A 15,591-nucleotide genomic window follows, 5' to 3' on the forward strand; every position below is an offset into this window, starting at 1 on the left:
ATAAATCACCTTAATTGCTATAACAGATATATTGTTAATAATTAATTAGACACAAATGCCATTCATTTCTTTATTCATACCAATGTGCTTATTGACTTATGTAGTTAATGGAATTAAATGAAATTTAGGACTCTGTTTTAACTTTGAGAATTATTGGCTTTGGGATGGTTTAATTATTTTTTAGTGTTATTCTCTATTTGGATACAACGAAAGTGCTGAAATAGAAAAGAAGATGTTTGATCACTGTGAAAATGCTGCAACTTTATTTCAATAATTGTATTGGGATGAAATTAGTAAAATAATACATTCAAAATTTTCCCGTGCATCGCACGGGTTAGCGACTAGTTAAGTATAAAAACCAAAGAGTCTAGAATAAATGAATCGTAAAAAAAAAAGGTGCTTCACAATAATTTAAAAAAAAAACATGGACAATTTATATTTTATACCTACTAATATTATTACAAATTTTTTTAAAGAGTTAACAAAATATAAAAAAGAAACTATCAATAGTATTTAAATTATATATATATAAATTATATTATGCATCTTATTATATATTTTTAATTGTGTCCATGTATATGTATGAGGTTACAAGCTAGTTTTTATAATAGACAAGAGCTAGTTATAACTTATATTGTATATAAAGTTATCTGAATTTTTTTTTTTTTTTTTGGGTAAGAAGAGTTATCAATCTTGATACATATGTTACTCCTATGGGGTATCTGAGTGGTGGGCATTGATAAATTCTAAGATCCCAAGTTTAATCCACCACACTATCGGTTCATAAACATTTTTGATGTTTCTCATAGGTAAGGAGGAATAGTTTGGTCAAATACTAGGACACCACTTCCTCATATACATATAACTTTGATAAATATGTTTAAATGATCTTTTAAAAGGACTTATCACACCATGCTAGACTCTAATGTATATACCAAAGTTTCTCTAGTTTGCTATAAACATGTACAAAAAATCCAAAAAGAGCACTTGGCATCTACAATCAAAGTTATACACAATGATCAATTTTCATAGAATAAAACTTATCTATCATCATTTTCTTGATGAAATTTTTAAAAATTTATTTTTTAATTTAGATACTAAATTATTAGTTTTGGTTTATGTGAGGGAAAAGAAAAAGATAGGAACCCAATCAACCTGCCCCACATTTTGCAATCCACCCTTTTGGGCATAAATGGAGAGAAAGAATGCATGAAAAAAATGAGGTCGGACAAATTTGACATTTTATTGATTGAAAATTATATTTTTCCTATTGATGATGCTAAAAATCGTCAGTAAGCTACACAGTCCTCACTTGCCCTGGGCAAGACCTGCACAACACAAAGAGAAGAAAAAAACCTTACAAAGAGTATTGGTGTGGTATTGGCCAAATACCCTCCAAAGGTCAAGTCATAAAATTTTCACAACTCTAAAGTGCCAGAGCTGAGGTAAATTCTGCGTACCTTGGTCTCTGAGGGTTTTGGGTTGTTATAGTAATGTGGAACCGACCTTAGTTTCTTGGCGAAGAGGAATATTTCCACGTACAGAAAATTCTCATAAATGCGCATATTTTACGGGATCTTTTCCATATAGAGATTCTGTTGATTAGGGTTAATCGTGGAGCATAAGTCGTTTCCATTTGAAGTTTCTTGAGGGACCAATTAAACCATGTGGGCGTCACGTGGCATTGCCATCGTCCACTTCGTATCCGTCTACCTCTCTGTCCGTCCAACAATGGTAATCCGTTCACTTACTACACATGTCGTCGTGCTGCATCATCTTTTTGTCCGTCAACCTAGTGTAGTCATCCATGGTTGTTTCTGTAAAATCTGACCGTCTATTTTAATTTTATCCTCTTCATCCATAATTTACCTTCCTCTCTCAAATTCATGGCACATTTTTCCTTCTATTTCCCTCACCCTTTGGCCTTTGCAAACCATCAAAAGAAAGAGAAGTATATTTTTCTCTTTGATTTTCTCATTCCCTCTCTATTTCCAAATATATTTAAAATAAGTGCTTTCTTTTCATTTTCTTTCTCCTTTCATTTCCCTTATTCATTTTATTCTCCTTCCTCTTTCTTCTCTACCCAACAATGTGACTCCATCACAATATATGATTACATTAAAGCTTTTAGTAGTTTTTATGTTAAATATGTGACAACAAACTAAAATTTAGCTTAAAAAAAAAAAAAACTAACTTTGAGAATTTTTTTTAAAAAAATTTATGACAAAAAACAAAAAGCTATCCGTCTTATACACAAAAAGCTATCATCCTTCAGAGTTTCTGTTTCTATCAGAAGAAAATATTAAAAAAAAAAGGGGGAAAAGAATATGACCCTTGCTGGCATTACAATACAGACCTCAAATTTTGTTGTTATGTGAAGCTTTGACATGAACTTCAAAAGCTCTGTCTTGTCTTTAAGATTGACCATGGCCAAGCACTGAGGGTGACCAGATACCTAACCAAGCACTATGTACCTCACTTCTGTCTCAATGCAAAAACAAAGATAAAGACTAAGACAAAGATCTGACACCTAATGATGTGAACCTCAACTTAAACCAAGCGCTTTAAGGTGTTTGGTTTGTGTTTTCAAACAACTATTTTTAGTTTTTAAATAACATTATACGTATTTTCACACACTTTTTCATTCACATGTATTTCCATAAATTTTTTTAAACAACAATTTTTAATTTTCAAATACATGTACCAAACGGACCCTCAATCTGTAGTTTTTTTTTTTTTAACCACTTTTTTTTTTTGGGGGGCCAAAATACAAATCACCCTTGACATTTGGGTAAGTTACAAAAACATTTTCAGAGATTTCAATTATTTCATATATTTTTTTGAGAATTTTATATTTGTCAAATAGACTTATGAGATTAACTTCCATTACTTTTTATGAACAAAAAAAATTTGTGACTATCACGTAATTATATTAGGAAGACTTACTAAGTGATTTGTAACGCTAGTCATGCGATTTTTCTGTTCGAAAGAATTAACAAAAATTACTTTTAATGATTAAGAAACTTTGAATGAAAATGAAGCCAAGTGTTATAAGAAAGAAAGAATTATAAGAAACTTTAAGGAGTTATAAGAAAGAATTAAACTTCTGAGTGTGTTTTTGCAATTGACCAAATCCTCATGAGGTATTTTTTTCAAGTAGACTTTATTTTTTTACATTTTTTACTAAAATGATGTCATGTACTATTTATTGATAAAACTTAAAAAATGGTAACCAATAAAGACAAGATAAAAGACAGAAGCAGGAATTCTGTTTTGCATAGTATTTCTTATGAAAACTAGGGTCCAAGGAAAGTGGGCAATGCAACAGTCTTACCTTACTGGCTTAGTTTTGGACTGTAATGTACCTTACCTGTTCTGGAAAGTGCTGATTGAGGATTCCTTGTTGTAAGTTGTAACGTTTCTCTTATAGTAATGAAATGCTCCTTGTTTTAGGTGGAGGAAAAGAAAAAAAGAAAACAGGAATCCAAATAAGAAAAAAAAAAATTGAAGGAAATTTAAATGAAAATGAAGCCAAGTGTTATTGAGGAGTTAAAGCAGAACCCAGTCTAAATCCAGTTAGCACATGATGTGGCCCAATAGGTGTCATTGGTTATGGTTATACTAATCACTTCAACCTCACACAACTTGTATGTCATTTTACAACCTACTTTGGCTTTATGACTTCTATTTCACATATACTTAGCAAAACCGATTCAAATGTGCACAAAATATGTGACCCAATACTAATCTTTGGACACAGGGCACATCCACAACCTCACCAACATGACAGCCCCGTTAATTAGATTGAATTTTCTGTTTTTCCCCATTGATCACTAGAAGAAGTTTTTATTTATTTTGTCTAATTCTGAGCACATTTGAGTAGGAAACTGCGGCAGTAACCGATTTTATTTTATTTTGTTATTTTTTTAATGAATTAGCAGAAAGTTTATTGAAATTAAAAAAGCCAAGATACCAGGCACAAGCCAGGGCACGTCTCTACAAAAGGCACATGGGCATGGTGACACAGTCAAACAGACCAGCAAACAACACCCAATCGAAGAAAAACCCTGCACTAAGGGCAGTAACAAACACAAGCTAATCAAACTGCAAATACAAAAAGACATAGGAACCAAGTGACCAACAAGGGCCGACAACTAGTTTGCAATAGAGCTTCACAGTCACAGCAATTCCAGCTAATTGAGTGCAAAATCAAATGCTGCTCTCAGTAGGATAGTGTGCTTTATCCCCCAATTATTGCAGTAACCAAATTTGTTGAGGCTGATGTGTCCCGCAAGTGATAATAATTTTGATTACCAACCAGCTAATTGTTGGTAGTTGGTACCCTCTCAACTATGAAATCAAACGCCCTGTGCCCCCAATCAGCATTTAAAAATGAAACTTCCCTTCAGCAATTCTCTTTAAAAAACCGACACCATAAGAAAGTCTCAAAAGCTAGAACTAATGGTCTAATTTTGAATTTTGATAGATGCAGGAGAGTAACCAGGTGTGTCAGTCCATGGGATAGACTTGGAGCAAAGTTGAAGTTGACGGAGGTACCAATGTAAGTCTTGCATTGTAAGACAGGATTTATTATCTTGTTTAACGGTTGCACGCAACACCTCTTTCACATGGGCGTGGACCTGACCCTATGTGAGGGGATGTTGTATACGATTGTTACACAAGATACCATCTTGTAAGACAAGGTATTGATTTGAATGATGGGGCATGCAAATTTTCTACTCCTGTTCCAGGATCAACAGTTTACATAGAGAACAAGAAAATGGTGCATGAGAATGACAGTTCGACAAAATAAATTTCTTTACAAGCTTGTGCTTGAAGAAGGTTAAGAGAGCAGCATGTGTTAGTCCCCTGGAACTTCAATAAATAGTGTATTTGTGTTTACTTTTAAATCAGAGGCAGGGTATTCAAGTAAGAAAATAGTCACAGACAAAGCCTTCTCTGTGATAATTAACACCTGCGTAGAACTGGCAAGTACACATAATTTTGGCGCATAACATTATAAATAAATAGGAACAAAACATTCAATATTGGATTTTTTTTTTTTTTTTACTAGGTATTCAATGTTGGATCTTTTTCATAAAGGATCTACCAAATTGGCAGTTGGAATGCAATTGTTTGGATTTTTACCATATATCAATACATTTTTTTCCTTGATACTTTGATAGTTGGGGGAGGGGAATTTGAACTTGGACATCTCCATCAGAGACACCAAAAAATGCTAGTTGAGCAACAAGTCTCATTGGAATGCAATAGTTAATATCAGATAACACTTCATTTCACAGAAAACATAGAGCACAACTTACAAAATGGTCACGCTTGGTGAATGTTTTGGATAGCAGCAGTGATGCTTTTACAATCAAATTCCATGGTCTTCATCCAGTTCTCAAAGTCTCCAATTTCCTATAACACAAACCTCACACCAACATTAAGACAAGCAAATTGACAATAATTTAGAAACAAGAACGAACAAACAAATATAAAAAAGATGAATAAGCGGACCTTGACAGCGGTGTTTATAGCATGTGTTGTGGTGAGCCATTGATTGGTCTGCTTCATGAAGCGGGCAATCGTGACTGCTAATGCTCGAATTTCACGCTCAATTCGCTTCTCGTTGATAAAGGATTCCTGCACTCCACTGTTCACAGCATCCACCAACAGATCTGAAACTCGTGCTGCATTTTGAATCGCATCTTTCTTCGCTCTCTCTGTATACATACCCAATTAAGATAAGCTCACAATATATATAAATTTTTTTTTGGATAAGTACAAAAAAAAAAATATATATATATATATATATATATATATTTTGGACTGACCAGCTTGGTCACGGAGTCTGAGAGAGGTGTGGTGATGGTCATGCATTATTTGGAGCAAAGCAGCTTCCAGACCTCCTGGGTCTGCATGTTGTGCATCAAAGGAGAAAGAGGAGGATGGAGACGATGAAGGCACACGCCCAGATGCCAGTGGAAGTTGTGGTGAGTACATACCCCAGCCAACAGAAAAATCTCCCTTCTTGGTGCCACCAAAAATTATTACTTCAACATGAAAACACTAAAGTGAATCACGATTTATTCTTGGTCATGTTTTTTGAACTACGTAAATATGAGATCATGGATTCAATAGTAAATAACATCTAATAACCATGATATTTGACATGTGTGTTAAAAATACGGGGAATATATAATCTAGCGGTAAAATTTTTAAAATATTAATCCAATATAAGGTTATCATTAAGTACTAACATTAATAGAGAGTTGCAACTGTAATTTAGGCTAGTTTTTCAAAAGTGACTTTATCATGATTGTCCGGATCGGTATCTTACAAAGGATCGGTGAGAGGGTCCTGTGGATTGGTGATGCAACCATGGAAGAATTTGCAACTTTGCATGTGAAGTCCAATTGATGTGAAAGTTGTGTGGCTTTAAAGGTGTATGAGTCTTTTAGGGTCAAAACAGTTTTTCATTTGGATTTTTTATTTTCTCAGTTATGATCAATTTTATATTCAGGGGAAACTCTATAATTTCTGCAATTCTTGCGACTTAAGGGTATTTTGGTAATTTACTTGAGGCTAGAATCTTCTAGGAGATCCTAAAAGTATCTTAAGTTTTATTTTCTTTGGGTCCAAGTTAGTATTTTATTAGGTTTTAGTAGGAGTCCTAATACTACATATACCAGGAAGAGTCTTTATGTATATTTGTGCTCAATGTATTCAAAAGAGTTGGGAGTTGATTAATAAAATTTATTGAGTATTTTGAGCATAGAGGCACATCGGCCTTTGTAGGTTCTCTTCTCTCTTTCTCTTCTCCCTCTTTTCTTCTTCTTCTTGTCTTTCTTAAGGTACTGTTCATACAGCCCCTAAACACCAAAAGAAATCTCTTTTGTCGTCTTCCTTATAATCTCAAATCAAGCCCTTTCTGTTATTAATCAAAACCCTAAATTCCTACATACTTTCTTCTACCAAATAGCCATCAAATAGCTCATCAAACCACCTTTAACCCTTTCTTCAAAAACTCTAAATCTATTTCCACAAATTCTCCTAAACCTGAACCTACCACAATCACTCGTAGACTAATTCCCAATTTGTCCTAAGTCAATCTAATCGTAAGATCAGATTAAGAATCGTAAAATTCTACTTTATATATATAGAAAAAATACTAGCAATCATAATTCATAATATATGTTATAGAATCATTGGGAAAAAGTAAATTTTGATAGAAATTACTTATATATAAGGCAATAACTACGAGTACCAAATTATACAAATACATGAATAAGTGAAAATTTTCAAACTTCAATGTGACAAGATTTTCTTTCCCCTCAAAGGAAAGATTTTCATTTAGAAAAATAAAACAGTACAGAGTCCAGATCAGAAACCAACCCAGAAACAACAAACTAACCCAATACATGAACCACAGGTAAAACAACCCAGAGACAGAAACAGAAGCAGAAAAGAAAATTCAATCCTGTAACATCCAATCTCGAAGCCCCATTTAGACCCAGCTGATTCACAAGAGTTGAGGGGAATTGGGAAGCCACGAGTGGACCCTCGGGAACTGGCGTTCAACAGTCCATTTCGCCAACAAGTAAGCAGCCTTGTTAAAGCACCTCCTAACCCAGAAAAATCTAATCCGATCACCGCTCCTAGAAGCCACCACAAGCTCTCTAGAGTATTGGCTTATTTGCAAAATATCCCAATTGGGAATGGTAGAAGGGTTTTTAAGGACAAGTTAATATCCCAAACTTTTTCCAAGTTACAAGTTCCTAAAACTTATTCCTAAATAAAATTTCCAAATTTGTTTTCCTAACTAAGCTCAACTCCAAGCAAGAATAATTTGTGAACAACTCAGGTTAGGTGATGAAATGAACTTAGGAGCACAACTATGAACAAAATGCAACAAAAAACAGCAAAACTAACCCATAAAGCTACAGAGTAAATTAACATAAGCCAAATATTCAGACCTGAACTTTGAGACAAACAGTTACACAGCTTTTAAAGAAGAAACTTGTAAAAATAGCAAAATACTGAAAAATAGTAGTACTGGAGCTTGTATTGTATCTATTTAAAAAAAAAAAAAAAGAGTTTGTATTGCTTAAATTAGACTTTCATAAACATGATGACTGAATTTAACAAAAACCCATTTCCTAGAAAACATGTACAAGTTGTTAAAAATACTACAAAACCCATTTTTAATATTCTCATGCAAAATGATCACCAAACAATTCAATTTCTGTCATATTGAGATCAGAAACTTAGTCCCAACAAAAGGCATGAACAACCCAATATATATAAATTCATTGACGAGTGAACAAACCCAACAAAAAAATAGTGAAAAAAATATAAATACTCACGAACTCGGAGTCGCAGCACCGGCACAGTTGTCGTCTCTCTCTCTCAAATTGTGCTGAATTAGGGAGTTTCGGGATTTGTTTTTATTAAAAAAAAGAAAAAAAGAAAAAAAAGAGTCTATTTTTTCTCATTTTAATGGGCTGGGCTGGAAAAAAAAAAAGACTCAGCAAGGCCACCTTTTTTTTTTCTCATAAAAAAGTTTTGTTTCAAAGCAGGTATTTTTTCATCATATGAATTTTCTAGTAAATCCTTTGATTTATTTGAATAATAAGTATAAATAATTTTATACAAATTGTAACACATTGGATTAAAGAAGATTTTTTTAAAACTGATTTGAAGCTCATTTTTTTGTTTTTTTCTCAATTTGGGCTCGAAATTGGAGGCCCAATAACCATACCATAACCTATTTAATCCCATCTAGTTGGATAGTGTAGAATCTCGTAGTGTTGGTTAGGTGATCTCATCACAATTCTACATCATACTCGATTTTATATCAATTTGGATCTTTCAAAGTATTATGATCCAAGATTGTGATTTTGACAACATTAAATTTTAGAGGAATGTTAAGGACACATTTAAACCCACACTCTGTTTATATGTCAACTCTTAATTAGATTTCAACATTTTCACATGGTCCACCGCGTATACTTTGAAAATGCTGAAACTCAATTAAAAATTGACACATAAACAGAGTGTGAATTTGAGTGTGGGAATGAGTGTGTCCCTAAAATTTCTCTAAATTTTATTATTGCATCCCTATCACATTTATATTTTGTATTAGTATCGGTGCTTTTTAAATAATCTCACATTCTCGTTCATTTTGAGTCTAATCTAAACCCATCTGGGTCAGCTCATAGACGTAACATATTGGAATTGGGATACCCATTGGGCTGATCCATCCCAGTTTAGCTAACTTTTGTAGTAAACATATGCAATGGCACGACCTCAGCTTCGACATGTGTGGTCCGAGCAAGGCCCAAGCTTTGACATGTCAGGTCCAACAGCTAAAAGTATGGCCTTTAGTGGTAGAATGGGCCAAATGGAAGCCCAATTTTATTGGGCCTAGTGTAAAGTAAGATGCAAGAGTCCATCTTTTAAAGATAATTCACTGATTCTATTTCTATAGCAACAATGTGAAAGGCATGCACCCAAGTGGAACAAATGTGATTCGGTCGCAAAGAGAATGGATCCAAAAAAAAAAATTACAACTAGTTATTTCACATTTTTATTGAGCCCTAGTGTAAAGTAAGATGCAAGGCATGCACCCAAGTGGAAAAAATCTGATTCGGTTGCAAAGAGAATGGATCCAAGAAAAAGAAAAAAATTACAGCAATTCATAGATGTGACAAGTTATTAATGGTGAATATATAAGAAAATATTATCAGTGGTGGGTCCATATTGAAATTGATATTTCTCTAGTAACTTAGAAATTGTAAAAGTGAAAGAATTATGTATCTAAACGAAAAATGATCTTGACATTTAAAATAGATTCATTTTATGATTTAGATTATATATTACAAATTTAAATGTGAATTCATTGCCACATCATTTTAAAATCTTAAATGATGTGGTCATGTGATAATCTATATATTATTAGAATCAGAAAATAAAATGGTAACTGTGAAATAAACTGATCTCCATTTGAAATGGAGAGGCATGAACTTATACAATAGAGGGACAAGGAGGTAAGAAGTAATAATGGATTTGTCTAGTACTCTCCAACTCTTTTGCTCATTTATTTGTAGAAGGGTTTCCTTTTTTTCTTTTCCTTGGAAATAAAAATATTTGTATCCAACTTTGTGTTTTCAGACATTCGGGCAAAAAGTAAGAATATTTCTTTGTACACTTGTTTAATGGCAGGTGTTATTTATTTATTTATTTTTTATGAACAATGGCGAGTGTTATAAATCATTAAATAAAGCATAGAATACATATTTGCTACTACCTCATATCATTTTCACAAACCTAGAAAGTAAAAGAATAATTAAAAAGAGGTAGTGGCGGTTTCAGGAATTTTTTTCAGGGTGTTCCTCAACAAGCATAAATTACATGATTTAATAAAAATGAAATTTCATATATTGACAACAACAACAATCAAAATACACGTAAATACATAAAGTTTACAATTGCCTTCTACGAGTTTTCATATTTTGAAATCGTTGCATGATAGTCTCATTATTAATGCTACAAGCTACATCTTTTTTAAATATACACAACCAAGCAATCATTCATCCACTAATCTCTCATTCGATTGCGCAATTCATTCTTTCTATATTTCATTGCTGAAAAACTTCTTTCTACTGTTGCAATAGCAATAGGAAGGGTCAAAACTAACTTCACAAACAAATAGATTAATGGATAAGTCTCATGCTTCCTTGTACTCACTAACTTTTCAACAAGTTCACTAACTCCTTGAAGCTCTAAAAACAAGTCATTGTTGCGCATATCAAAAATGAAATTTTGAAGCTGAGAGTCAAGTGACAAGATATCTGTCCCAAGAAAATCAGATGGATAGAACTTTGCTAGACGTATCAACTTTTCCTTATCAAAAGCAACAAATGAATTACTTGGATTCAAGCAAGCCATACAAAGTAGCAAATCGGTATTCGCTTTTGAAAAACGGTTGCTAAGCTCTTGAAGTTGCATATCTATGACTATGTAGAATAGCTCAACACGATAATGATGTAAATTTGTATTTTGTTGGGTGTTGCGTCGCGGCCTCTCACTAACTACAAATATTTCATTCATGTTCAAGATAGGAATATCATGTGTGGTACAAAATGAAGACACTTCAGTCAATAAATATATTCATTCATCATCTCTCATCACTTGCAATTGTTGCTTAGACACTTTAACAAGATCCATAGCATTTACTATATCTTTTTTTTTTTTTGCAATGCTATTGACAACTCATTTGGGATCCCTAAAATATTTTTCATCAAGTGTAGAGCAAAGATAAATTCAAAAGATAGAATTGACCTCATAATAGATCCAACTTCAACTTTTTGGTTGGAGAGGTCATTTTCTTCAATAATCTCAACTCTCAAGTACATCAACAACAGCAGAAAACATCAAAATCAAGTTGAGAATAGTCTCATAATATGATCACCAACGTGTATCACTAGGACATTTAAGATTTGTCTCTTAATTCAAACCTTGCCCACTTCTACGTACCAGGGAAGTTTGTTTCGTACCGTACCGGCTGGTATTTACCATTCCGGCACCTTGGTCGGTACAGAAACAAAGTTGTTTTGTACTGAAAAATATACCGGCCATACCGGGTCATTTCGGCCATACCGGAGGAAAATTTCATATTCCGGCCAGTAAATGCATACCGGACCGGAAAAAGAACTATGTTTTTTTGTCACTCTCACCTTCCATCGGCGAGGCGGCGACGATCTCGACATTCTTGACCTCAAGTAGGGGTCGTGGACTGATTTGGCTGCTGCTGCTCCTTCATCTTCTTCTTCTTCTCCTCTCTCTTTTTCTGGTGTCTCTTTCTCTCTCTCTTTCTCGGTTTTCTTTTTGTTTTTTGAAACTTTTCTTTTTTCAAACCTGCCGGTCTGCCCAAGAAAGACTTCTGCCCAAGAAAAGACTTCATAGCCTTTTGATATTTTCAAAGCATCAGATGATAGGTTGGCATTTATTGAGTGGGTGGGTCTTTGAGGTTTTTTTTTTTTTGGCTTCTCACTTTTATATTAATGATGATAACTCTAAAAAAAAATATATAAAAAGTTGTCAAAGTGATATATTGACTTATTAGAAATATAATTTTGTATAGTATATAAAATAGTAAAAAATAGCGGTAAACCCGAAACGGTACACCGGTATTGATCGGTACCCGAAATATATCGTACCATAGGCCAAACCGGTACAACCTCCAGTACAGTATTGACTTCCTTGCTACGTACACCATTCTCTAAATCTTCTTTAATTTTGGCAAATTGTACATCTCGAAGAGCATCTCGTCTCTTACAAGAGCCTCCAACAATAGTTACTAAATTACTAACCACATAAAAAAATTCAGCAATGTTAATGTGATTTTTAGCAACGGTAACAAGTGTCAATTGAAGTTGATGAGCAAAACAATGGACACAAAATGCTAACATATTCTCTTTTAAAATTAAAGTTTTGAGACTATTGATATCACCTTGCATATTACTAGCCCCGTCATAACCTTGCCCATGTAGTTTCGATAAACTCAAATTATGTTCACAAAGTAAATATTCAATAGCATATTTGAGTGATAAAGCGGTGGTACTTGCTACATGTACAATACCAAGGAATCGCTCTATAATAATTCATTTTTTGTTCACATAACGAAGAACGAGGACCATTTGTTCTTTCACTGAGATATCACGTGACTCGTCAACTAATATTAAAAAGAACCCATTGTCAAGATCCTTAATGATGGCTTTGGATGTTTCACGTGCAATTGCATTCACAATGTTTTTTTGAATACCATGGTGGGTAAGCTTGCAATTTTTCCAAGTTTTTTGCAGCACTTCATTGATAGATTCATTGTGATCCCCTAAAAATTGTAGAAGCTCAAGGAAATTTCCTTTATCACTTGAACCTTGAGATTCATCGTGACCACAAAAAGCTAATCCCCGGTATAAAAGGAATCTTATGTAATCAACTATTGCATTTAATTGAATCCGATATTCAGCTTTATCTTGATTTGGTTGTTTAACCAAAACACTTTGAATGTGTTGCTTTTCCTTCAGTAGATCTCCACTCTTCTTGATAGTTTGGTTATGAGCACTATTAACTCCTCCAATATGGGAATCTAACTTTACAAGCTGATTCCAAAGTTTGAATCCCTTCGTTACAAAAGTCTCACCCCCTCCTTGCTTATCAACATCTTGCCCAAATAGGTAGCAATAAAAACAAAATACTGCAACCTTGTCTATACTATATTCCAACCAATTTCTATTTACATACCATTCGAATCTAAATCGACGAGGCTTTCCAGAAAAATGTGATACAGGGTAAACATAAGGAGGTTGACAAAGGCCTTTTGTTAAATAATATCTTCTTATTTCATCATGATTGTTAGAATGATAAGATGATATCTTTTCTCGTAGCCCAGGATCTGAAGGAATGTTTTTTAAGTTAAAGTCAACATGAATTTGCTTAGAAGATGAAGATGAATCTTGCTCAGGAGATGAATCTTGGGTACGTGGTTTTCTTATTAAATATTTGTCCATAATTCTAGCAAAAGAATAAACAATAAACTATAAGTTTATTTGAAATATTAATTATAAAATTATTAATTGTTGTTTAGCCTAACATAATTTAATTTGTTTGTCTTTTATAATGTATTGGTTAATTAAATTATTAATTATTGTTTATTAGTTGTTTTTCCCAATTAATTATTGATTAATTAAATTATTGTTTATTAGTTGCACATTACACTAAAAGAGCCAGTCATGTGCACATTACACATCCCATGTGTTGATGTGTACATTACACTGCTTTATCCAATTACTCGGCCCCTTGTGCCCATCAGCCCATCCACCCCCCACCTCACTCAACAGATAAGCCTGCCTAATGCCCCAATCACAAGAGCCAACTGTTAATCAGAAAATTTCACAATCACAATTTCACAAATCACAATAACATTACACTAAAAGACAAATAATATCTCATCAACACTAACACCAGCACACACCAACCAACGGATAAGAATCATAAGATAAAACCAAAAATGCCAAATTCAAAAAGTCAAAAAATTAATAAAGTTAAAGCTTCACTGAGTGCTTCAGCCAATCACAATTCAGATAAAGTTAATAAAGAGAGAGAGAGAGACAGACTCATAACTCATTCATTATTTCATTTCATTTCAGATTTGAGAGAGAGAGAGAGAGAGAGAGAGAGAGAGAGAGAGAGAGAGAGAGTGAGAGAGAGTCAGAAAGAAAAAGAGAGAGAAATACCTGTGTGACGACGATGTGTGACGGCGATGATGTGTGATGGCGACGATGAGCGACTGCGACTGGAACTGGACCGATCTCCGAGAGGCGACGATGTTCGATGAGCGATTGCGACTGGAACTGGATCGATCTCCGATGCGATGAGGGGCGACGATGTCCGATGAGTGACTGCGCTTGGAATTGGACCGATCTCCGATGCGATGAGGGGCAACGATGTGCTCTGGAGTCTGGACTGCCGCCTGCGACTGGACCGATCTAACTTCTAAGGGAAGACGTTGTTACTCTGTTTTTACTTTTTAGGTTTGCTTTAGCTTTAGTGATTTTTTTTTTTTTTTAGAAAAGCTTTAGTGATTTCTAATGTACTAAACTACTGATTTACTGATTTGAGGTTTCTGATCTGTATTGGGTTTTTTTTTTTTTTTTTTAAATTATAAATTTGAGGGTGTTCCTAATTTTGATTGAGGGCATTCCTTTTTTTTTTAAGGGTAAAAAAATATAATTATTATATATAGTTTATTTTTTCAAGTCAGTATGTTCCTAAGAACACCCTGAGCATAATGTGGCGCTGCCACTTAAAAGAGGGAACCAAAAGAAAGAAGAACTTGTCAATCTTATTGAGAAAAGTTTGTTCCGTACGGTTTTGTATCTAGCTAAGCTAGCAAGAGATCTGTTTTTTTAATTTTTGACTTAATCTTTCATGCTTTCTATAGTGTTATTAATTCACATAATTATAAGTTAACTATCAAGTTTAATAAATTTAAGTTGTGATATATGGTAGTCATTACCCGTACCACTGCTGACCTATGTTTATTTTAAGATTACTTCCTTTTTAAAACGTTTTTTATGATAATTATCATTCGGTCTTGTCGACATGTATTAAGTTATTAACCTGTCTCTTTCTCAAAAAAAAAAAGAAAAAAAAAAAGAAAAAAAAGTTATTAACCTGTCTAGGTTCCATGAATGCTGTTTGTAACAATTGGGAAAAAAAAAAAAAAGAAGTAAATAAATACATCAGCAATGCTGAGGGGGGAATGCATACTCAATTAGTAGTTATATAAAATAGATAAGAGTTACGTTCACAACATGTTTATTACAAATCATATGTAGTATATTATAATCAGTTTTAATTTGAACACCAATAATAATTCGTAACAATCTATCATTTAAAATTTATTGTAAAAAATTTTGTGAACAAAGCATTTTTTTTTATAAAATATGTATAAGCATACGTATATATGTAACTCAAAACATATATAATAATAATAAAAAAAAACTTTGGCAAAGAAAGTCA

General features: G+C 33.4%; 1 protein-coding gene across 2 annotated transcripts; it reads right to left on the bottom strand.

Annotated features, from left to right (window-relative positions):
* Positions 1–5,110: 5,110 nt before the first annotated feature.
* LOC142626962 (biogenesis of lysosome-related organelles complex 1 subunit 1) lies at positions 5,111–8,504 on the bottom strand. Of its 2 annotated transcripts, none has more exons than XM_075800716.1 (4): positions 8,370–8,504; positions 5,838–6,056; positions 5,521–5,726; positions 5,111–5,421 (listed from the first exon to the last, which is right to left on the bottom strand). In XM_075800716.1, the coding sequence occupies exons 2-4, from the start codon at positions 6,004–6,006 to the stop codon at positions 5,332–5,334; spliced, it is 465 nt and encodes a 154-aa protein (XP_075656831.1). In that variant the 5' UTR covers positions 6,007–6,056; positions 8,370–8,504; the 3' UTR covers positions 5,111–5,331. The 2 variants fall into 2 exon arrangements, with proteins under 2 accessions (XP_075656831.1, XP_075656832.1); XM_075800717.1 differs by having other exon boundaries at positions 5,838–6,072; positions 8,370–8,433.
* Positions 8,505–15,591: the final 7,087 nt, after the last annotated feature.

The sequence above is a fragment of the Castanea sativa genome, chromosome 3 (genome assembly GCF_040712315.1).
Source record: "Castanea sativa cultivar Marrone di Chiusa Pesio chromosome 3, ASM4071231v1".
Classification (NCBI taxonomy): Eukaryota; Viridiplantae; Streptophyta; class Magnoliopsida; order Fagales; family Fagaceae; genus Castanea; species Castanea sativa.

Excerpts from the sequence above, each read along its gene's own strand:
- LOC142626962 (XM_075800716.1), bottom strand. The coding sequence starts at position 6,006 with ATGTACTCACCACAACTTCCACTGGCATCTGGGCGTGTGCCTTCATCG. Across the intron at positions 5,727-5,837 it reads CAGACTCCGTGACCAAGCTG|AGAGAGCGAAGAAAGATGCG; the intron begins GTCAGTCCAAAA and ends GTATGTATACAG. Across the intron at positions 5,422-5,520 it reads CTATAAACACCGCTGTCAAG|GAAATTGGAGACTTTGAGAA; the intron begins GTCCGCTTATTC and ends TTTGTGTTATAG.